This window comes from Pleurodeles waltl, chromosome 1_2 (assembly GCF_031143425.1).
Source record: "Pleurodeles waltl isolate 20211129_DDA chromosome 1_2, aPleWal1.hap1.20221129, whole genome shotgun sequence".
NCBI lineage: Eukaryota > Metazoa > Chordata > Amphibia > Caudata > Salamandridae > Pleurodeles > Pleurodeles waltl.
In genome coordinates, this window is record NC_090437.1 from 979,014,261 (window position 1) to 979,037,605 (window position 23,345).

The 23,345-nt window shown below is 45.0% G+C and overlaps 1 protein-coding gene across 1 annotated transcript in view; it reads left to right on the top strand.

Moving 5' to 3' along the window:
* The first annotated feature begins 1,326 nt into the window (after positions 1–1,326).
* Positions 1,327–23,345, top strand: part of LOC138246682 (uncharacterized) — a 56,899-nt gene continuing 34,880 nt past the window's right edge. Inside the window, exon 1 of the mRNA XM_069201451.1 lies at positions 1,327–1,531. Coding sequence (XP_069057552.1) covers positions 1,444–1,531 — 88 coding nt within the window. The 5' untranslated portion in view covers positions 1,327–1,443. The remainder of the gene's footprint in view (positions 1,532–23,345) is intronic.

The following is a 23,345-nucleotide window of genomic DNA, read 5'->3' on the forward strand; positions in this document are numbered from 1 at the left end:
TATAACTGTCAATTCATTTCTCTCACATTTTAAAAATCCCCTGTGTCTTCTCCCAGTGGACATTATAAAACACTTCATTGTAGCTAGTTTATTCTTCTTGGTTATCTAGTCATCTACTCTTAGGGCCATATGTACTAAAGCATTTTCCTATAGACACAGAATGGGTCAAATCCTTTGGTACATTTGGCCTTTAGTTTCTTCTGATATTTGCATTTCTCAAGAACATTTTGTTCCCCATAGACCGTGCTTTTCTACTCCATTTAGACATGGATGTGCTGCTAATTTAGGCCACAGATAATGTGATTGGTTTTAGATTCAATGTACGGTGAGTGTTAGTGATAATGTCTACACTGTAATTATCCACATAGGTGCAGGTTACTTTTTTCCAGTGCTATTCCAGCCTCTTTTTGCAGGCGATAAACCTAGGTCTTTTTTATCGTGATAGGTTCCAACAAATTCATGAACGTGTTTTCTTTTGAAAGTATCAGTTCTGCATATAGTTTCTTGGTATATCTGCAAGGCCTTCTTCCCATTCTATGTTAATCCCTTAGTTTGCTGTTTATTGGTTCAAGTAGTTTAGACATTACATAGGGCATAAGAGTAGCTATTTGCCCTTTCTCATAATCGTACAAAATAGTGAGGCTAAGTTTATCACCCTGTACTACAATAAAATGTGCTTTGCTTTCAACACCAAGAATCTCTTTAAGGTTGTTTTCAGTGATGTTCTTTAAGTGTTTATAATCCCAGAAATCTGTGGTAGTTTAATTGTAAGGAACCTTAATGGCCTTATTCACAGTTTGGCTGATGCAGAACATGCGCCAAAATGTGGAAGATGCCCCACCCCCCTGCTTAGAGTGTTTAGATATGTATAGACTCTAAATAAGGTAGACGGGACATAAACTGCATTTCGTCGGATGTCCCACATTCGCCGGACTCTAATTCAATCCCTTAGTCTTTTGAAAGACATCACTAACCCTACTGCGTGTGACCGTTTAATAGTGAACATAAGCTTCTCAATCCATACTGACATCTATAACGTTTCCCATTGGCAATGACATTTAGTCTGCACCAGATCACTGCTGAGTTAAACTTCTTAATTTCCAATTTACATTATAATGTAAAGTATCTATGATTGCAGATGTTACATGTCAGCGCAGTGAATGTATCTTAAAACACTTTTCTCTCACATAGGTTTTGAATCTTGCGAATAACGCTCTGAAGACTATTGCACCAGTGGCCTTAGCCGTGCTACATCTGCCTCGGCTTGATATTGAATTATCCAGTAGCCCATGGGAGTGTGCACTCCGGTTCTGTGCTTTCAGAACCATTGTTGGATTTCTTTCTGTGCGCTTCAGAATAAAATGGGACCCAGCGTGTGGGGACACTCTGGGAACATCAATATTTCCTCTGTCCTCTAGTGAGAGTGAGCGGATCTGCGAGACAATGCTGTCTGATGTCACCACGTTTAAAGAAGTCATTGTCTTAGAAGGAGAACATGTTATTCAGCTATGTGGACTGGCTGGACTTCATGGTAAGTGGAGTGCTGTCATTTATTACACTATTGTAAGGGAGACGAGTCTCGGTGACCTGTCTTACTGGGGTCCTCCTCTGCCAATTATTGTTTGGGCTGTGTGAATTGCTTTGGTTCTTACATTAAATATTTCTGTGTAGGACATTTTTGCGCCATGAAAGAACTTGTTGATTGGCAGGTTAGTTTAAAATAAACTAGCTAAATTAAACAAAACCCTGGCAAGAATCTCACTGCCTCCAGTGCATCTGCTGGTGCGGGAGATGCACTTAAGAAAGAGCTGAAAGCTATACTGAAGCGGCCCTCTAAGCAAGGTTTTGTTGTACACCATGAAGCTCACAAAACGGGAGTTCCCTTGTGCAGAAAAATGAAAAGAACCTGGCAGTCAGGGTTTTTTCTCTCCTTGTGTATCAGGGACAGTTAACTTTTGGGGATCATGAAAAATCAGTGGCATTAGCAACACCGGCTGTGGAGGATGGGCCGCTGGTTCGAAGCTTTCTGATGGCTAGGCCTGCTTGACGCTCTCCTATCTAACCCCTCATGCTTACCCCACTTCTAAATGGTGAGGAAAAATTGCAGAGAGCACCACCAATTTACTGCGGGTGTCCCAAACGCTATTTGATTTTTTCTGGCATAGCTAAAAAGTAACTTAGAAAGTGGAAAGTTCACAAAATGGTGCTTAGTTTGAATAAATACTCAATAGTATATTACAGGAACAATGTTAAAGAGTTAAAGGTTTCTGACATTATCGCCAAGTTCCATCCTTCTTCCCATTTAATAATTCGGATCAACCCAGCTGCTTGTTTTCCTGTGCAATGGGCTTGTGCCACAAGTCCCCTGGAAGGTGGTGAAAGTGGCAGTCCTTTCAAGACCTGTCACTGCTGTCCTCATGGGCGACCTGTGAAATGAATACTGGCTGGCGGCATTGGAATGGCTCTAATATAATCAGCTACCATCAACCGTTAGTAAAGTAATAGCCTGGTCATGGTATAGGTGTAATCCACACTAGTGGACCCCAACCACCCAGCAGAGTTTAGCGCTTTGCTGGTGACCAATACATCATAATCATTCCGCTCTCTGGCCAGTAGACTCGAGATGCAGGTCTCCAGCAGATGCAACACATTGGGTCAACCAGAGTGACAAAATGAGGAGAGGGGTATTACAAGGCCACTCTGCCATGGGACCTTCAAACCTACAACCCAATATATTTCCTCGTGGAGGGAGCCCTTCTGCCAGACTGACATGATATTTGGATGCAATCCCTATTAGTTAAAAACCTGGGAAAAAGGTTACCTCCAGTAGAGCAGGAGTAACATTACCAGTGTTTTCGGGTGGGAATCGTCATGTAAATTGTTTGTCAATACACACTTACTGATCTGCACGTGTCCATACATTTTGCATGGTCACCCCTCCTGACAATTCAGTTTCCTTGCAGTACGGATTTTTAAAATAGGATGTGGTATATAAAATCGCAAATATCTTTTTGTGAACACCGCGGTTACACTTAGCACAGCAAAAAACTATGCGATTTATCCCTAATGTCTTCCTAAGCATTTATTTCTTGAGCTTGTTATATAAAGATAATAATATCTGGCAAATCATTATCCACTGGTCCATTATGGTACATGGGAGCCAGATCCATGCTGCACATTATTGGCAGGCACCTTCACATACACATGCGCAGTACGTACGGTGGAAGTAAAGGCCACAGCAAGTGGTATTAAAAAAGACAGCAGATCTGCCAGTATTTGGATCGCTGAGTGTTCTTGCGCAGATCCAGGAGTAATGGATGGTGCAGCACCCATGACCCTGCTCCATACCCTGGCTGATCCCGACTGACTTTTAAGCTTACCCAGTGAAGGAAATGGCATCAATATCTAGACCAGGAATTGAGTGAAGCTGGTTGAAAAAGTGTTGTTGTTGCATCATTTTTATTCTTGCCCTTTCCCTCCTTAGGTAGTGTCATCAGCCTCTTGTGTGTGTCCCTAGCCCCTTTGTGCCACTTTGCGTACCCAGTCCCAAATGTAGACCTGGATGCTGATGCTTTCTTGGTGTCTTTATCCAGATCCCCCTGGGCAGCAGACTTCAGTTATGAACAGTAGAGTGTCAGATGAGGACAGACTGCGACTCAACAGATGCTTGTACATATTTCTGTGTCTGCATGCCTGTGTTTTTCTACCTTTGTGTGTGTTTTTCTCTATGTGTGTTTGAGGGAGAGAGAGACAGAGTACCTGAGCAAATTATGCCAACCCCTGGCATATAGTGGGGATCCACCTATGCATAAAATGCCATTCCCTGTCCTAGGATGGCAATCCGTGGAATAGAAGAGCTATTCATGGCCGAGGTTGGCATGTGATAGCGATCCCTAGTAATTGATGGTTATCTCTCTGGTGTGTGATACATTCATGAATCCTGGCATATGGTGGTGATGACACTGATGTAGAGTACTGTAGACACATGATCTGTAGCTGCTGTCAAGCATGCTGCCTGCAGACTCGCTGATTTTGATGGAAACATGAAGTGATTACAAGACAGTGGCTGTGCAAAAAGATGTGTCTTAATAATAGGTTTGAATTTGGGAACAAAATCTTTGAGTCGTACTGCCCCTCTTTGGAAGAGAGCACCAAAGGTCGGCAGCTGTGGTAAAAAGGATTTCCCGGCCATGCGAAAAACGTGGTATGAAAGGGGCAGAGGTACTTTTATTAGGTAATTAAAAGTATGTTCACTTTGGCAAAAAAACATTTTGAAATATACAGACATTTAACTTTAAGTTAACAAGTGTCCCAAGAGCAAAAGTTGCAGAAAAAGGACCTTTTCTATCGAGAGGAAGTCTTATCACAGGTATGGAGTCCCCGGTTTATCTTAAATGAACTTAAGTAGGTAGTATAATTTCCCTGATTTATTAGAGACAGAGGAAACACATGTTTAGTAAGTTGGGAGGTCCTGGGCTGAGTTAAATCAACCTGTTTTGAATTTAATTTTAGCATATTCAGATAAAATTTTACAGTTATAATACAAGCTAAAGTTACGTATAGTGTACAATACCAGTTAAACCAAAAGACAGCAATGGATAATCCTAAATAAATAATGTATGACAGTGAATGTGACAAAAAGAATGGAAAAAATAAAACAAGTGTTAATTATTAGATGTCTGCATCTTTCAGGAAGGAAAAAAAAAAATATGTCCAGCATTATGTTTGCTGATCACATCTGCCACCATACTGACCTTCTTCAAAACAGTTGTGTGACGGTAGATATTTGCCTGTATGAAAACATATATTTATTTGCAGATTTAGAAGAAGCATAGTTACTGAAAAGGCACCCTGACAATGAGATAGCTAAACAGACAATCCAAGTAACAAAGCACCAAGATAAAAGCTAGGTATTGAGGGCCTTTTGAAGCTGGAGATGCCAGTATCATGTGCCGCTCCAAAAACAGATTGAATATTCCTACTGTTTATTGTTGAGGTTAAATTCAGGGTGAAAAAAAATGTATTTGTGTTTCGGAAAAGAAACCCTAAAAAGACTTTGGGCCTGATTTAGAATTTGGTGGCGGGGTTAGTCCATCACAACGGTGACGGATGTCCCACCTGCCGAAATATATATCCCATAGGATATACTGGGATTTTTATTTCGGCAAACGGATATCTGTTACCGTTGTGACAGAGTAACCCCTCCACCAACCACTAAATCAGGCCTTTTGTCAGTATTGAGATTGACTTAAGTTACTGGGAGGGGATGAGCCACCTGGGAAATGATTTATTTAGTTGCCGTTCAATAATCAATTAGATGTAATGTGTGATTGTACCTGAAACTTTGTGAACCATAAAAGGGGCAACCATACCTTGGGATGAGCAAATAATATCTAGTAACAGAGTTTCAACCTCAACAGGACTGCTTTGGAGCGTGCACCGTGTTCTTGTTTGAGAGGAGGCAACAATGCCCTATCTAAACTACTAGTTGTCTTTACCAAGGTAAAAGGAGAGAAATATGTAGATACTGGGGCTAACGGGTTTGTTATGGATAGAAAATTAATAGTCATGAGTTTCTTTTCCTTTGATACAGGCACAACCTTCTGTCTGTAGAGGAAGGTAGTGAGTTAATGATGCTGGTGTTAGATACTTGGACCACTGTTACAAAATCACCTCTTTTTTGCCATTCAATTGCAATAAGTTATTCCACGTTCACTACTCAATGTCAGTAGTCAGGGTTCCAATTTGTCATATTGTGTGGAAAACCATCGAGTCCTATTGCAGGTTTTATATCATTGGCATGTGTCTGATAACATATTGAACGTCTCTTGATCAATTGAAGCATTGGACAGCATTAGAGGTAAAAAGACTAAGGGCCTGATTTGGACTTTGATGGACAGTACTCCATCCTTCAGAGTGGTGGAGAACATTACCCCTGCCACCCTGATGGACTACTGTCTGCCACATTTAAAGATGGCTGCTGGATCAGTGGTCACCTTTGTATGTTGAAACATGGCAGTTCTCGTCAAGGTACAAAATCGCCATCAGTTTTTATGGCTATCCACCTAACTTGTAACATTTTTAGTTTTTGTGAAAAACAGACTCCCAAAGTGGGAGTTTGTTTTTGAAAAGCAAAAAGATAATGACCCCCACACACTGGAGGTTTTCTCCCATGGTATAGGGGAGGCTTATTACACTTCTTTTCTATCAGTTACCACCAGGTTTTTCCAGGTGATGACAAACAGAAGACAAGGACATCACAGCGACCACCCTAAATAGGGTCAGCAATGTAATTCCGTTCTATTGACAACCGCTACTGTCAGAAGTTCAGATGAAGCTTTACATCAACAAAGCCAATGGGTGTTCCATTCATGGAATGCTTACAGTCCTCCCGTCTCTAAATGAGGCAGAGAGGCTGAGAGATTGACAGAGAAGGTACTCAATCGCATTTGCAACAGAGTACCCTGCCTGCCAAACTCTAAATCAGGGCCCTTGTGAAACTGCTTGTTTCAAATTGTTTGATTTCAAGAGGAAAGCTGTAGTTTGTTAGTGGTAGCCCGACACCTAACACTTAATAGACCCAATGCAATGTAGACCCTTGCACTTGTGACAATGTGTGCTGGAAATTTGAATGCATATTATGTAGAACAGTATCAAATGTCTTAAATAGGTCAGGTGTTCAGTCAGGGAACATATGTTGCCTATTATGTCCAAGAGTGTGTATTTCATTCCATGCTTTATCCTAGCTAGAGAATAGTCCTTCAGGAGCTCTGAGGTCTTCACTTTGAATACTAATACAGCCTTCTGTTTTGTTAAGATTAATTTGGGGAGTTCATATCATTGGTGGTTGATAGCATGACCCATGTTCCAAACAAATTCATCCTGATTTTGCTGTCATTCATATGCAACTATTTATTTATTAGTCGTGGTTCAATGGCAGTGATATAAGCTATCAGGCCTATGACAACGTCATTGTCATAGAAATGATATTATAAGCAACTTTCTTTCATCACTGTTGAGCAGTGGCAGCAACCTCCATCTTGAGAAAAAGAGGAAGGGGGCCCGAAGGTTGAGAAAGAGAGGAGGGGTCTAAAAAGTTAGTATCAGGTTGTTGGTGTCATATTCCAAACAAAATCACCCCAAATGTGTTGTAGAATAATTGCATTCAGTTATGCCACATTCATGCCTACATGCCTCAATGTATTATTTCAATAACTCGTTCAGTCTCATGCTATTTTGTGGTTTGTGTATCATCAGCATCAAAATGATAACATAATCTGCTTTTCTGGATAAATGTGTCCAGAAGACGGATATATTTAAATACCTTAGAATTTGGTAATCCCTTCTGGGATACAACAACCCAAGTTGTTTGGTCAGAAAGTAACTACTTTAACAAATAAATGGAACTGCTTCAACATGTTCTTATGCACCGTAAATATTAATGTCAGTCTCTGCAACAGAATTAAGTGATCCAAGTTGTAAAATGCAGTAAACGGGACCAGTCGGGTCCACAGCATTAACTTGTTCTGTTCATCCAGGGAACAGATATTCTCCACTACACCCTTGACTGTGATGTGTACTCTGTAGTTTGAGCAAAAACTAATACAATGGCTCCTACTGCATCTTAAATGCAGCCAGTCAGTGAGTTTGAAAAGAAGCCATCAGTTTAAATCATGCGTCTATGCCTAAGCTGTGTTACCTGTGGTGATTTAGTAGGGGTTACCTATGCACTCAGAAACGTCTAGTTTGGCTGTCACCCAGTTGTTAGCAGCAATGATTGTGATAGTATTATGAACATATATTACTTTTTTGTTACAAAGTTATTGACTGTAGTAAACTATTCTTTAAGATGAATGAATTGACCCTTCATTTTGTTTAATATTAAATTAATGTAATTAATAGCCTTATGGTAGAGTTTAAAGTGATCTTTGTAGTTATTTTTCTCACCACCCCAACATCTTTATACTGTTTGGCTTTGAGAACCACCCCTAGAATGTGAAGCCACACTGACCCTTCCTCACGTGTCATGGTGATCTCCGAAATAAGCTAGTATAGCTTAATTAGGAGAGCCCTTTTTGTTATGTGAAGGCCATTTCTGACGTGATGATGTGGAATGGGTATGTCCCCTGGTAGTCCCCTGCATAGCAAATGGAGGTGTTGCCTTCCCCTGAGTGCCCAACTACATGCTAAAATGGTATCCTAATTTTTATTTTGGACTGTGAATCATGTTAACCTAGAGTGTGCGCAAAGGCCTTGGCCTGTCCCTGGAAACGTGAGGTCCAAGATCTGTCTTGTAAGCTGGTGGGCACACCAAGCAATTCATCATAGGAAGAGGACAACTGCCCGTAATTGGGGTAAATCACATAAAGCAGTGGAGGCAGTGTACCATGTTTTGTGAATCCATAGTGCGACCAGAACGTTTTTTATGTGTTAAAGAAAGGATGGTATACTGTCCTCTTTTGTCTAAAAATTCAGCTGTTGTATGAAACCCCAGAGCCTTCGCTGACATCCTATGTGCATGTTGAATGTGTGTAATCAGACTCATAGTGTGAGTCTGATTAAAGAGGCCATTCTGGATGCCCCTGGTTGAGCACGGCACAAGATGGAGTATGAAGTTAACTTCATCAGACAGTGAAGTGTATTGCCTGCATTCCGGTGGCTTGAAGGTGAACAACCAGACACTTAAGAAAGGAAGATAGTGACAGGAATGCCTTTAGAAATGCAATGAGGACCATGCTAGCAAATGACTGATGATTAGTTCTTCCTGAGCACTATCATTTTTTAGATGGTAGAGGTGAGGGGTAGAACTGCAGTTTCTGGCAAGGAAATGTCTAGGCAGTCTCGCAAAGGTATGGGGTCTTCAGCTGAAGACTGCACTTTCTGCTGGAGGAGCTGAGCCTGCCTGCTGAGAGGCTTGGAGTGTGCCTGGGCCTGCAAGTGAAGAAATTTATCAAGAGGAGAAGCCTAGTACCTTCTGGGTGTGAGAAGCACACTTTTCCTAATGTGTGTAGCCAGAAGTGACCCCTGTTATGAAGGAAACTATACATACAGGGCTCAACCACGGAGGAAGGAAAAGCAAGGGATACCTAAAAGACAGCAAGAGAAGTACTCATAAAAGAGATGTACTGGGCTAGACATTATGTTATTGTACCAGTTGAATGACTTCTAAACTCTTACCTCCCGCACTACCTCCCTGAGAAGACTGTGACTGCTCACCCTTGCTACCCTGAGAGTCAAGTGTGGAAATGGCCACACTTAGCCTAGGCTGCAGAGCCACAGTAAGACGGACCTTAGGACTCCTATGGCCCTCATCCTCAACCACAATAGATGGGGCCCAGCAGCCTCCTCTGTCTGCCCTTTGTTCCCCCTCAAACAGATCCTGACGGGTGACTATACATGGCACATGGTCCATGGTATATGACCAATCCATCCCGGAACAACACCGCACTGCCAGTGGCTAGGTTCATGCCAAATGAATACCACAATCATACGTAATAGCATGTGATGCCTTCGATGACATGTGACTTCCAAATCCTTGACATATGATGACCATTTCTGGTTTGTGTTAAACCTCTATGGCCATGCCTGGCAAGTGATGACCTAATCTGTCATATTATTGGGGCACATGGCAGGATACTACTTGAGGCTGAACTTAAGCTATGTAGCCACTGCTAGATTACATTGACGATACTTGGTCGTTGGATATTGCATTGAGGAAATTGAATTTCTAGCTGTTCATGGGGGCACTTGATAAAAGTAACAAGCTCATATTTGGAGATACACGCAGTGTATTTTCTTCTATACGTGAAAAACTTACTGGGAGAGCAAACTGGTGTATTTTCAGAAATGGCAAAAAGGTGTTTGGGGAAAATGTGTTAATTTGGTAAAAATTAAAAGCTGGTATTTGGGAACAAAAGTAGCAGTATTATCTGTGCAAGATAAGTGGATTCGCCAAGTATGTTTAAGGGCAAAATGAGTACCAGTGTATTGTTCGAAAAATAAAATGCTAATGTATGCGGACAAACTTTCACAAAATCAAATGCTTATATGTGTGGAACGTGATTTTATTGCCTGATATTTGGGAAACGAAGTAAGTATATTTTCAGAAAATGACAATTTGATGTTTGGGGGCAAAATAATGACATTTTTGTATAATATATTTAAAGCTGGTAAACCGCGCTGAATTGAGCAAACATTTTGTTGATTGGTGACTATGACAACATGTAATTGGTGCTAGAGGGCACTTATTTATGACCCGTATTTCATGACTCAAGTGCGGGAATTCCATAATCTATATCATTAACTTTTTATGACCTTACTTTTACTAATTTTAACTCAGTTATCTGAGGCTGGAGCCTTACGTATTATTATATTGTGCGAAAGGGCAATAGAAAGGCGTGACGGAGAAATCACCAGCACGGAGGTGACTATAAGTCATACAATTACTTCCTTGTTTACATTCGGGCAATCACCTCTTTGGTCAGTAATGTAATCTGGCAATACATAGACTGTCACCTCAGCACAAACACCAAAGTGGTTTTGGTAAATGTGTGCCCTTTGTATGAGTGGCCCAGATGATTCCCTGTTAAATCCACACCACATACCATAGGGGACGGCAGTTAGCAGGATAGATTTAATAGGGATTATCGTTTGAGCCCTATGTTTCCCCTAAGAAATGAGGAATTTTCAGAGAGTGCTTAATTTGTAAATAAAAAGGTGCCGGTGCCCAAAGCCCTCCTAAACACGCGGCTGCTGCAATTAAATGTGCGAGCACAGAATACTGAGGCTGCATAATCCTGAAGCCGTCTCTGGCCTCTTTAATCCATTTACAGCAACTCCCTGCTCCTTCAGCTCACTCGTGCAGCTTTGTGCTTTCTCCCTTTGTGACGCCTTTTTGTTTTTCTCTTCCTCCGTCTTTCTCATAGGTGTCTTTTGTTCGCAGTAAATGCTTGAGGCAGAAAAGTAAGCTCCGGCCCTCAAACATTAGTGCCGGTGCTCCGCACCGGAGCCAACAAGCACAAATTAAGCACTGTCAGGGGTGTTCAGTGAATACGTGTCTCATTGGCCCGGTTGTTCCTCATTTTCCCTCGGGCTTTCACCGTGACATTTCCAGTCTAAAATCTACAGATGAAACTAAACATAATTCATTGAGGACGTAACTGCTGTTTGTCATCTGATTGAGTGTTTGTGATGTGTGGCTCAGCTGACCGTAGGGTCTGTGTAGATCTGATCTTCTCAGACAGTCGGTGGTTGCACAGTCTCTGATCGCAGTCTGTTGTGGGAGAGAACTGGCAGTCACAGATCAGGTGATTCAAATGCAGGTAGCAAAGGTTCATAGAACATAAGACACTGGCATCCGCTCAACAGGGACCGGTTCACATCTAGAATGCTAGTGCTGCAGTACTTGGATTTCATCCCTCAAAGGAACACAGTCAAAAATTGGTCCTGTGATCCTTCCCTTCCCCTATACAGGTGCGTAGAGCCCCTCGAAGTGGAATATGATCAAAATGGTCAGCTGTATTTAGTACTAGAGCAAAGGGCATTTTCCCTTCAGCTGTGCCATAGCTTCAGAGCAACACACGCTAGGGCTACCCAATATTCCCCCCGGAGACTGAGTACACGCTTAGTCAGAAACAACGAGCTCCCGAAGGAGTAATTTATATGTACTCCGAATTAAGTTGGTACCAATGGAATCAAGCCTACATTGCATTAAACAAAGAAAGCATGCATTTAATAAGGCATACCATAAAGTAAACTATGAAAAAAATATTTTATATATACACAACACTTCAGCAACATGAACCAATACTTATACATGATAGATACAATATACAATCACTGATTTGCAGTATTGCAGAACTTTGTGCCTTTAGCTTTTTGATAAAGCTTTTTTGGGTAAGCAGTTACTAACTTTTTATGGCACTGGTGTGGAATCTTATTTTGTGACCTTCCACTGGCTGATGTGTGTTTCCTCATGTACATTGACCATTCAAAGGTGGGACATGGTTTAGTATTGATGATTTCCTTAGTAAATGTTTAAAGTTCTCGTTGGAGCTTCTGGTTTGGTTGTTTGCACTCTTATTTTGTAGGTGCTCTTGTGGTGTTGGTTAATTAGATACACTAGTGGTGATCTTACTTCACTATTTGTTTGTTGTGCTATGTATTTTCCGGTAGCTCATTTTTGGTAATTGATCCACATTTTGAATCTTTTTTTGGCTCACCAATTGTTTTATTTGTTGTGAACCGATGTTTATTGATATTTGTGTATCCTGTTAAGTTGTGTCCTTTTGGCTTTGCTTTCGTCACCCATTCCTGAAGATGGTCTTACGTAATCTTTATCCATTTGAGACCGAAACATCAACAGTACATCCTCTCTGACTCTTTTCGTGACTTCGATCATTTTCAACTGAACTCTCAACCTTTAAGAGACTATGGTCAGAAAGCCTATGATTTGTTAGGTGGACATACCGATCACCATTAATCACCAGCAAGTACACTGTAATTTGGATTTTATGATTATTGTGGGTCTATTGTGTTTCTTACGTCTAAACATCTTGGACCCTGAATGAACATGCACGGTGTATCTTATGTATACCTGTTGGTACATTAAGCTGAATTATTGAGTGTATATATAAAAGAAAATCTTTTTCATAGCTTACTTTGTGGTACACCTTATCATACCCTCAGTATAGCCACAATTGAGATGTCATCCTCAGATGCAGATGCATCTTGGCAGATGCATGGGATGGCGGCCAGTGCCTCCTGGGAGAAGCAGAGGGGTCTTGCGGTGTTATAGGAGGAGATGCAATGGTTCAGGTAGGACGGTATGATGTTGTGAAGGGCCTTCTAGGTGTAGGTGTGTAGTTTGAAGTTGATTCGCTTCTTTAATGGGAGCCAGTGGAGGTTTCTCAGGTTTTGGGAGATGTGTTCCTGGCGAGGGATGTTCAGCACAAGTCTGGCGGTGGTGTTTTGGATGAGTTATAGTTTTTTGGTGTGCTTTGCTGTGGTGCCGGCATATAGTGTGTTGCTGTAGTCGAGCTTGCTTGTGACTAAGGCGTGGGTGACTATCTTGCAGCAGTCGTCAGGGATCCATTTGAAGATTTTAGGGAGTTGGCGGAGGCTGTGCCAGTAGGAAAAGGTCACTGGGTTTACCTGTCGGGTCATCGAGAGGGAAGAGTCGAGGATGATTCCTAGGTTGTGGGTGTGGTCATTCGGAGTAGGTGGGGAGCTGAGTGATGTGGGCCACCAGGAGTCATCCCAAGCTGAAGAGGAGTTTCCGAAGATGATGAGCTCAATCTTGTCTGAGTTGAGCTTAAGGCAGCTGCCCCTCAACCAAGCGGCGACAGCTTCCATTCCTCTTAGCTTTGTCTGGGTCTTTGGTGAGAGATATGATGAGTTGTGTGTCATCTGCGTATGACTCGATGTTCATCCGTGGCCTCTGACGATGGTTGCAAGTGGGGCCATGTAGATGTTGAAGAGCGTTGGGCTCAGGGAGGATGCCTGAGGGACTCTGCAGCCGACTTCTGTTGGTTTGTCATCAGGGGCTGCAAGAAGAGCTGTCTTCGTGCTGTGGTTGCTGCTGAAGCCAGACTGGGAGGTATCTAGTGAGTTGCTGTCCTTGATGAATTGTCGCAGCTATTTGTTTATGACTTTTTACAGGACTTTGACCAGGTAAGTTAGCAGTAAGATGGGTCGGAAATTCTTAAGCTCTGATGGGTCGGCTGTGGGTTTCTTCAGGAGGGGGCGGACTTTGGTGTGTTTCCAGTCTTTGGGGAAAGAGTCTTTTTCAATAGAGCAGTTAAGCGTCTTGCAGAGTTTGGGAGCAATGGATGCACTGGCTCTGTTGTAGATGTGGTGGTGGCGGGCTTCCATGGGAGCTCCAGAGTGAATGCTGTTCATGATGATTTCAGACTCATCTGTGATAGGAGTGGACCAGCTGAGGACGGTTTGGGTGGACTCTGGGGGGGCTAGGTCAGTCGCAGGTGCCGGTGCTGGACGAGTTCCGCAGGAGAAAGCTGTCTTAGATATCTTATGGTGGAAAAAAGTGGCCAGTTTGTCACAGAGGTCTTGCGACGGGGGATGTTGGTGGCTTCAGAGGGTGGACTGGTGAACTCATTGATTACCGTGAAGAGTTCTCTGGTGTTGTGTGGGGAGGCATTTATGCATTCACGGAGTGCAGCTTTCTTTGCTTTCTTGATGCGTTGGTAATGGGTGGCAGTGACGGTCCTGAAGGCAGAGAGGACTTCGGGTGGTTTTTCTTTTTCTCCATTTCTTCTCTAGGCACCTGCAGGTGCGTTTGGATTCTTGGAGTTCGGAGGTGAACCAGATGGCTTTCTTTGGAATGCGCTTGACCGAAGTCGTGTGGAGGGGGCCTAAGGAGTTGGCACATTCGGTGATCCAGGAGTTAAGGTTGCGTGCTGCAGTGTTGGCGTCGTCAGTGGGGGGACAGAGGTGATTTGGCAAGGGTCATGGCGAGTTGCTCGTCGGTGATCTTGTTCCTGTGGGGGGGCCCTTGGTACTTGGAGGCAACTGTTGGGTGCGGTGATGGCAAAGTGTAGGCAGTGATGGTCGGTCCAATCTGGTGTGATCCTGCTGCTTGCGGTGAAAATTTTAGTGTGTGTCCCGCGGCATGCGTGGGCGATCAGTTGTCTGTGGCCGTGGTTGGCGAGGTTGTTGAGTAGGGATGTGGTGTTTCAGTTGTTGCAGTCCTCGAAGTAGAAATTCAGGTCGCCAAGGAGGAGGTAGTCAGTGGACGCTAGGGCGGCGATGTCTACAGTGGCGTCAATGAAAGCTGGTCGGGGGCCGGGTGGTCTGTAAATCAGGGTGCCGCGGAAGGAGATGTTATGAGTGGCGTGGATCAGGAAGTGTAGGTGTTCCATTGTGGTGCATTGTTCCTCCCTGTTGACCGTGATGCGTAGTGAGGACTTGTGTACAATGGGCAGTCCATGGCCCGTTGACATATGGAGGGACAAATGCAGATAATCGTATGGTTGGCATATGGGAGAAATGGGCACATTGCATAGCTGGCATATGGGCAAAAGGCATAACATGGCCGACATATGGAAAAATAGTATGTACGATGCTGGCTCTGTATATACTATACCAAAGTAAGGTATAGTGCTAAGAGTCCAGTGGTCCCCCAGAGGCGTTACAGAGGCCAAAGTAGATAATACTAATGCTCTCTTTTTTGGTAGTGTGGGCAAGCAGTAAGGCTTATCAGAGGGTAGTACTAAGCATTTGTTGTACACATACAGTCAAGAAATGAGGCACACACTAAATGATTAACTCTAGTCCAATGTTTATGTATTTGTTACTTTATTTCTAGAACCAAAAGGATCTCTGTTGCAGGTAAGTACAGTTTCAAGAATGTATCATTTTCACATATCAAATGCACTTTGTTTGAATTCCACAGTTAATATAGATTTCAGGTAAGCAATAATTTTCAGTAGCAAAAGTAGACAGTGCAAAAATCATTGAAGACAATGCAGTCCTAGGGGAAGAAAAGTACAAGCACAGTTTACAGGTAAATACTCGACTTAGGTCCCAGTCTTAGGGGGTTAAGGTGTCCATAGGACAAGGTTTACGAACACACCAAGGGTGCACCACCAGCAACACAGGGCCGGACGGGAGCAAAGGTCAAAATTGGTGTTCGGCACCCAATGGAAACCATTGGAGACTGGGGGCACTTAGGAGAAAACAGATTGCAGGTAAGTACCTGCGGTTTCAGGGCACCGGCCTTAGGGATTTAGATCAGCACTGGGGGGGGCACAGGTCAGCACCAAACATATACTCTCAGCGGTATGGGGTGGCTGGGTGCAGGGTGCAAACATAGCATCGGGTACCCAATGCAATTCAGTGAGGGACTCTGGGTTCACAGAGGGGCTGCAGGCTTGGTGCAGGGAGCTGAATGAAGAAGACCAACAGTTGGACAGGTAAGTAGAGATCCCACTGGAAGTCAATGGACCGTCAGGTGGGTTCTCCAAGGCCAGGGGGCTGTGGGTGCAGGGGTACCTTTAGGTGTCAGGACTCTTCACCGGAGCCGGTCGCAGTTAGGGGGGTCCTCTGGATTCAGGCTGCAGGTGCCTTCGTGTTGGTCAAGGGGGGTCAACCCAGGGGGGACTGTAGGTCAGAATCGCCTGGGGACCTTCTCTGGACTGGTGGACCACCTGGACTCGGGCAGTGGACATCATGTGCAGAGTGGGCAGGACTTACGGATCTGGAGGGCTCTGGAGTCCTTGTTGAAGGTTTGTTTGTGGACAGGGCTGCTTTCTTCAGGAGTTCTTGGTCCTTAGGGAAGGCAGGCAGTCCTCTAGGAGTTTGTAGAGGTCGATGGTCCTGCAGGATGAGTCATCTTTTTGTAGTAGAAGTCTTGAAGCTTCAGACACACTGGTAGGGCTGGGGCCAAGTCAGTTGTTGCCTGGAGTCTTCACTGCTAGTGTGGCTCTCCAGTCCTTCTTCTTTAGGTCACCAGGAATCTGAAGAGCAAGGTTCAGGGGTGCTCCTAAATACTAGATTTAGGCAATTACATGGGTCAGAGGGCAGTAGCCAATGGTTACTGACCCTGAGGGTGGCTACACCCTTCTTGTTCCCACTCCCTTTGAGGCGGGGAATATTCCTAACCCTATTTGCTAACATCCTCCAAAACAAGATGGGGAATTCTGAAAAGAGGGGTTCACCTCAGCTCTTGCCACCCTAGGGGTGGTCGAAGCTGGGGTGGACACTCTTTCTCTTGCTTACAAATTTGCTCACCGGACCAGCCGCCAAAAAGTGGGGATTGGTCTGGGCATCTTGACTGGCAGGAGTGCCCTTGGTCAGCTTAACAAAAAGCAGGAGCCTTCAAGGCTCACCACCAAGTGTTGCTGTTCCTGCAGGGGGGAGGTGTGAAACACCTCCACCCAGGGCAGGCTTTGTCTCTGACTCCTGGGAGCACAAAGGTTCTCACCCCATGGGGTGAAAAACTTGTCTGGTGTGGCAGGCTGGCATAGACCGGTCAGCCACACACTATAGAGTTTAGGGAATTTCAGGGGGCATCTCTCAGATGCCCTCTGTAGGCATTTCTCAATAAATACAACACTGGCATCAGTGTGGGTTTACTGAGCTGAGACATTTGATACCAAACTTGCCAACATTCAGTAAAACTATCATGGAGCTGTGAAGTTTGTAGTGACAAACTCCCAGCCCATGTACTCAGTATGGCTTCACTGCACTTCCAATGTCTAAGAATAGACTTGAACACTGTAGAGGTACATTGCTCATGCAGCCGTGCCCTCATCTGTGGTATAAGGCACCCTGCCTTAGGGCATTAAGGCCTGCTAGTGAGGGGACTTACCTATGCCACAGGCAGTGTTTTGTAGGCATGGTACCTAGGGTGGGGTGTGTGCTATGTCCACTTTACCTTTATCTCTACACCAACCCACACAATCTGCAATGGCAGTGTATATGTGTTTGGTAGGGGGGCCATTAGGGTGGCATAACACATGCTGCTGCCCTTAGAAACCCTCTCTGGCCACAGGGCCCTTGGTACCACTGATACCTTTTACAAGGGACTTAGGACCAGATATAGGAAGCAAAAAATTAGTGAGTTGGAAATTGTGAGTCATTGTGACTCGCAATTTCCGACTCGCTAAATGGGATCGAACAAAAAAAAGCGACATCAGTTTGCGACTCGCAAATGATGTTGCACCGCAGATTGTGAGTCCGCTGTTAGCGAGGTCGCTTTTTGCGACCTCGCTAAAAACGAACTCGCAATTTGCGAGTTGGGTATCACAAATTGCAACTGTGCCGCAAATTGCATGCAGGTGCAGCAAAACAGTTGGAAAAACACTTCCTGGCTCTTGCTGATGACATCAGAGCCAGGAAGTCATTAAATACACCTGGGAGGAGGGAGGACCACACCCTTTTCTAACTGCTGAGCAACTACCTGGAGGAACAGCTGCAACAATGGAAGACTCAGGCAGTGCAGGCAGGAAGAGAAAATTGAAATTCTCTGAAAAGGAACTTGAGGTGCTGACAGAAGAATGCTGCCAGCACCATGACCACCTGTTTGGAAAGGCTGCCCTGAGTGTCCCAGACACTGAAAAGAGGAGAATTTGGCAAGACATCCAGGAGAGGGTCAATGCCATAGGGGTGAGCCACAGAAGCATAGAGGAAATAAAAAAACGGTGGTATGACCTGCGCTCCAGGACAAAGGAGAGGGTGGCAGAGCGCCTCAGGGAGATGAGGGGCACAGGAGGAGGCCCATCCACCATCCCACCACCCACAGCCATGGAGGAACTGGTTGAACAGACCCTGGAGCCTGAGGCAGTGTCAGGAATGGGAGTACTGGACATGTCAGTGCAAGGGACATCAAAAAGTGAGTACCATGAAACATGCATGTACACCTATAAATGCTATACCCGCACCCACCCAGTACACAGCAGCATGCACAACCAGACTAGCTCCATTCCAGACTAGCACCCACCAGAATGGTGCATTATGGGCAATGTAGTACAGTAGTCAGCTTATAGGCAACTGTTTATTAGGAGGCATACAACAGATGTTAGATACTGACAGTCTGTTCCCTATGTCCCACAGGTCTCCCACAGGACACCCCCACCAGCCACACCATCCAGGGTGAAGAAAGCAGGCCACAGACAGGGCAGGAGGCTGCAGCAGCCACTACAGGGCTCAGCACCACACCACCACAGTTCCCTCCAGATGAAGAAGTGGACATGGAGGAAAGAGACACATTACCTGGTCCCAGCCACAGTGTGAGACAGCAAGACCCAGAAGCACCACCGCGTCGCAGACGCATACTCCATGTCCAGGCAGTGTCCCAGGAGAATATAGGTGACGCATCCATGTCTGCAGCTGAGGCATCCCTCCTATCTGGTCAGCGCCTGCAAACAAGGCAGTTGAGAATTATTTCTGGGGCAATGCAGAGGATGGAGAACAATTTTACACATGGCCTGGCAGAAGTGAACCCACAGTTCACACATTTGAATGACAATGTCAGTGACCTAGCACTATCCATACGGCAACTGGTGACGGAACTGGTGTCAGAGAGACAAAGTGCAAGGCGCTGTGAGAGACAACCGGTGCAGAGATTGGACCGCATGGCTGCATCCACTGTCCGTCTTGCAGTGAACACCACAGGGCTGTCACGACGTACTGTGAGCTTGCAGGTGGACTTGGGCCACTTTGCAGGGGATGTGGCTCGGGGACTGGGCCGCATTAGCCACGCTGTGGACATGCTGGAGGCCAGGCAGGTGGCAAGGGGCACGGCTGAGACACCTCAGGACAGTGAGGAGGGGTCCACCATCAGCAGCGCATCTGCCATAGACACACGTGTCTTGCGGAGTGGCAGTGCACGTCAGGGGTCTGCTGACCCACCTAGCACAAGCAATGCTGGGCGTACCAGGAGGAGGTGTTAGGCCCAAACACTGCAGGACTCATGAGGCACATGGAGTTAATGTGTCCTCAGTGAGGGTGGACATGTGCAGCCCCTTACCAACAGTTTAGTTCTTTAGTTATTAGGTTCACTTATTCAAAAGTATTGTTTGATCCACTTCACAACTGGGCTCTTTGTGTGTGACATTAGTGTGTGTGTGGTGACAGTTACCACGTACCTTCCAAAGTATTGGTTTGCAATGTGGTCCCGTCTCTGTCTGCCTTGATTTGCAATGCTTCTATCCCCAGGCTGGCGATGTGGTAGCTCTTGCTCGTCATCCTCCGAATCTGGGTCTTCAGGGGTGAGATGTAGCCCACGTCTGGTGGCAACGTTGTGCAGTATAGCGCATGCGCCAACTATCTTGAAAGCTGTTATTGGGGCACACTGGAGCGCACCTCCACTTCTGTGGAGGCATCAGAATCTTGCCTTTAACAGTCCAAAGGTCCTCTCTATGACATTTCTGGTCCGCCTATGTGCACTGTTATATCGCCTCTCATTCTCATTGCTGGGTGTTAGGTACGGGGTAAGTATCCATGGTCGTAGCGCATATACACTGTCACCTATGTGGCAAAATTTAACAATGTTAGCAGGGCATGGATGGTTTCTACAGTGACATGTGTGTATGGCTTCAGGGTGTCTTCAGCAATACCTGATAGATATCCGTCTCCAAACTCCCCATGTTCTAGGCGTTGGTGTATGCCACTGTGCCTGAAAATGTAAGAGTCATGTGTACTCCCTGGAAATTTGGCTACCATGTTAGTGATGACATAATGGGCGTCACATACCACCTGGATGTTCAGTGAGTGGGTACACTTCCGGTTGCGGAACAGATATTCCAGATTTGCAGGAGGGCATATTTGTATGTGTGTCCCGTCTACACACCCTATTACATGTGGGAAGTTGGCAATTCTGTAGAATTCCAACTTGGTGCTGTTGATTTCTGCCTCATTCCTGGGTAGGTATATGTATCTGGACATGTGTGTGAATATGGCATCTAGGAATGATCTGAAGAATCGTGAGAGTGCACTTGTGGATACCCCACCTGCCACTGCAATAACCCCCTGATAGCTACCCGAGGCCAAGAGGTGCAGTGAGCATAGCACTTGCACATGTGTGGGGATGGCGCTGCCGCGCACAGTCTGTCGTTGAAGCTGCAGATTGAGTAGATCAATTAATTCTAATATTGCTGCACTGCTGAGTCTGTATTTGTCATAAATCTCTTCCTCATTTTGTTGGGAAAGTGTCTGCTTGGTTCTGTATATCCTCTTCTGTCTCTGGCTCCTCCTCCTCCTCCTCTGCTGTGCGGCGTGGCCTCTCCTCCTCCTTGCTATCACATATATTTCAGCCATTATGAGTAACCCAGATACCTTCTGGGTCTCCTTTTATACTTTGGTTTTGGTTACCACCTGCTCTGACTTAGTGGCAATTTGGGTGTGGAAAAAGGGCTTTTGCCACTAGTCGCAAATTGGCGAGTGGCCTTTTCATATGGTTTGCGACTCGCAAATTGCGTCTACCTATTTGCGGGTCGCACAATGGGGTCGCAAATTTTGTGAGTCGGTAATGGCTCACGTCGCAATTTGCGATTCGGAAATGGGATTTTTGCATCCCATTTCCAATTTTGGGGGTTGCAAATTGCAATTCGGGCCATTTGCGACTCGTAAATCTTTGCTACATCTGGCCCTTAGCTGGGTGCCAGAGTTGTGGCAATTATGGAAGCAATGGTACAGTTTAGGGAAAGAACAGAGGCTCTGAGGCCTGGTTAGCAGGATCACAGCACACATGCAGTCAAGTTCGCATCAAATATCAGGCAAAAAGTTGGGGGTTGACCATGCCAAAAGGGGCACGTTGCTACACAGTACATCGGGCATAGCTAGAATATTAGGCAGCAGGGCACATCGTGACAAGATATCACATGTAGTATATATCTTCTACTCCTATACACATGTAGTATATATCTTCTTACGCCCCCAACATACCTCTATGTTGATTGTCAACACATACAGGACCAGTTATGTCATTGGCACTTGCACCATGGGAATCGACTGGGGTTAATACATTGGGTGATCTCTTCACTGATGGTGAACTAATGTCCCACAGAGAACTAACCCAAACACATAAGTTACCCACGGCACTGTTTATAACACCCTCCACCCTTACTCTGTATCTTAAGAAACATTTAAGCTCTTCTGTCACAAAACGTACGACACACTCACGATACAGGCAATACATAAAATGGGTTCCCATACATATTTGGTTAAGTGGTTGTACAAAACATTACGTGCACATCTCCAGACCTCAATAACACCGCTCCGAACAATATGGAGGCAGACCGGAGTAGAGCACTAAACGATAAGGAATAGCAATGCCTCACAGCCTTCCATCCCATGATTCCCCGAAATTCCAGATTTAAATTCATGCAGTTTTCCATATCACACAGGACACACCTTACCCTCCCCAAATTACATAGAATCTTTCCAACTGCATCCCCTACTTGTCCTAGGTGCCACAGGGACCAGGCAGATTTTTCACACGTGATGTGGGCTTGCCCTGCTCTCCAATCGTAGTGGTATACATAATTCCCTATGAGAATAAGCTGGAACTCCCCCCAGGACATCGTAGAACATTGCCTTCTAGGATTACTTCCTCGCCCTAAACAGAATAAAACGCTGACATGTTTCATGGATTTGGCCCTATTGTTGGCTAAGCGCCAAATTACTATAAGATGGAAACCACCAGAGCCCCATGTTGGACTGACTGGCTAGACATACGCTGGAGCGAGGTTGAGAGTCAGGCACTGTGGTGTGAGCAGTACTGAGGGTTAAGGAAGTGACTGATTGCAATGACATGGGACGTCTATCTGGATCATTTATGGCCCAAATGTTTGATGACCCAAGTTTACCAACCTAAAATAGTCACCGTTTTGGTTGCGTGGTTTGATTTCCCCTGACATTCCCACTTTAACTCCACATGGTAGATGTTTACATGAAACTTAAAACTAGCAATGCCCGGAGGGTGGCCCCGGTCCTTAGCTATGCATCGGCCACCTCCTATGACCCCCCTCCATATTATTCTTTTTTTTTTCCTCCCTCCCTCCCCCTCTCTCCCATCTGCTTCTATTCCTGTTATTATACAGCATACCAGACCTAGCTGAACACAACAGTTTCTTTGTTGGGGTTAGGGTGGGAGGATTATTGTTGTTCCATTATAACTTACTGTTTCATTCCTACGAGTTACTACAATACATTTTCTTGGATGTCTATTAAACTATGGTGACAAGTGTACTGCAAATGAGGGCAACTGTATTCCTGTATCCGCGAAGGTGCTGATACCAAACTTTGATAGGATGTAGGATGCAATTGTGATTTTTGTCATTTCTGCCACATGGTGTCTGTTACCTGCTAAAAACCCAATAATGTTTTATTTAAAAAAAAAGGCATCACGTAGTCACAGGAGCATAATATGCATGGCAGGCATATCAGGAAACAGACACATTACGGCATGACTGGCATGTGGAGTAAATAGTCATGTTGTGTCATGGATGACCTATGGGGCAAAAGGTATATTATGGCATGGCTGGCATGGGAGAGAAATGGACAGACCATGACTTATGGCCAATTGCATTCCCTGTGACCTCATTCTTTTAAAAACTGTCTTGTGGGAGAGGGGTCATATGAGGTTTTTTAAATGTCAAGAGTACCCATGGGGACTGAGGGGGTCATTCCTAGTCTCGGGTGGTTGTTGGACAGCCACGGTAGTGGCGGTCCGATCCGCCCCATGCCGACTGAGGCTGAGCCGCCGCGGTCCAACCACCGACATCGCCATGCTTTAGTCAGCCTGCAGCCTCGCGGTCCCTTCAGTTGTTATCCGCCAGGGCAGCGCTGCACTCCGGATTACGAGTCCCCATCCGACAGCCTTT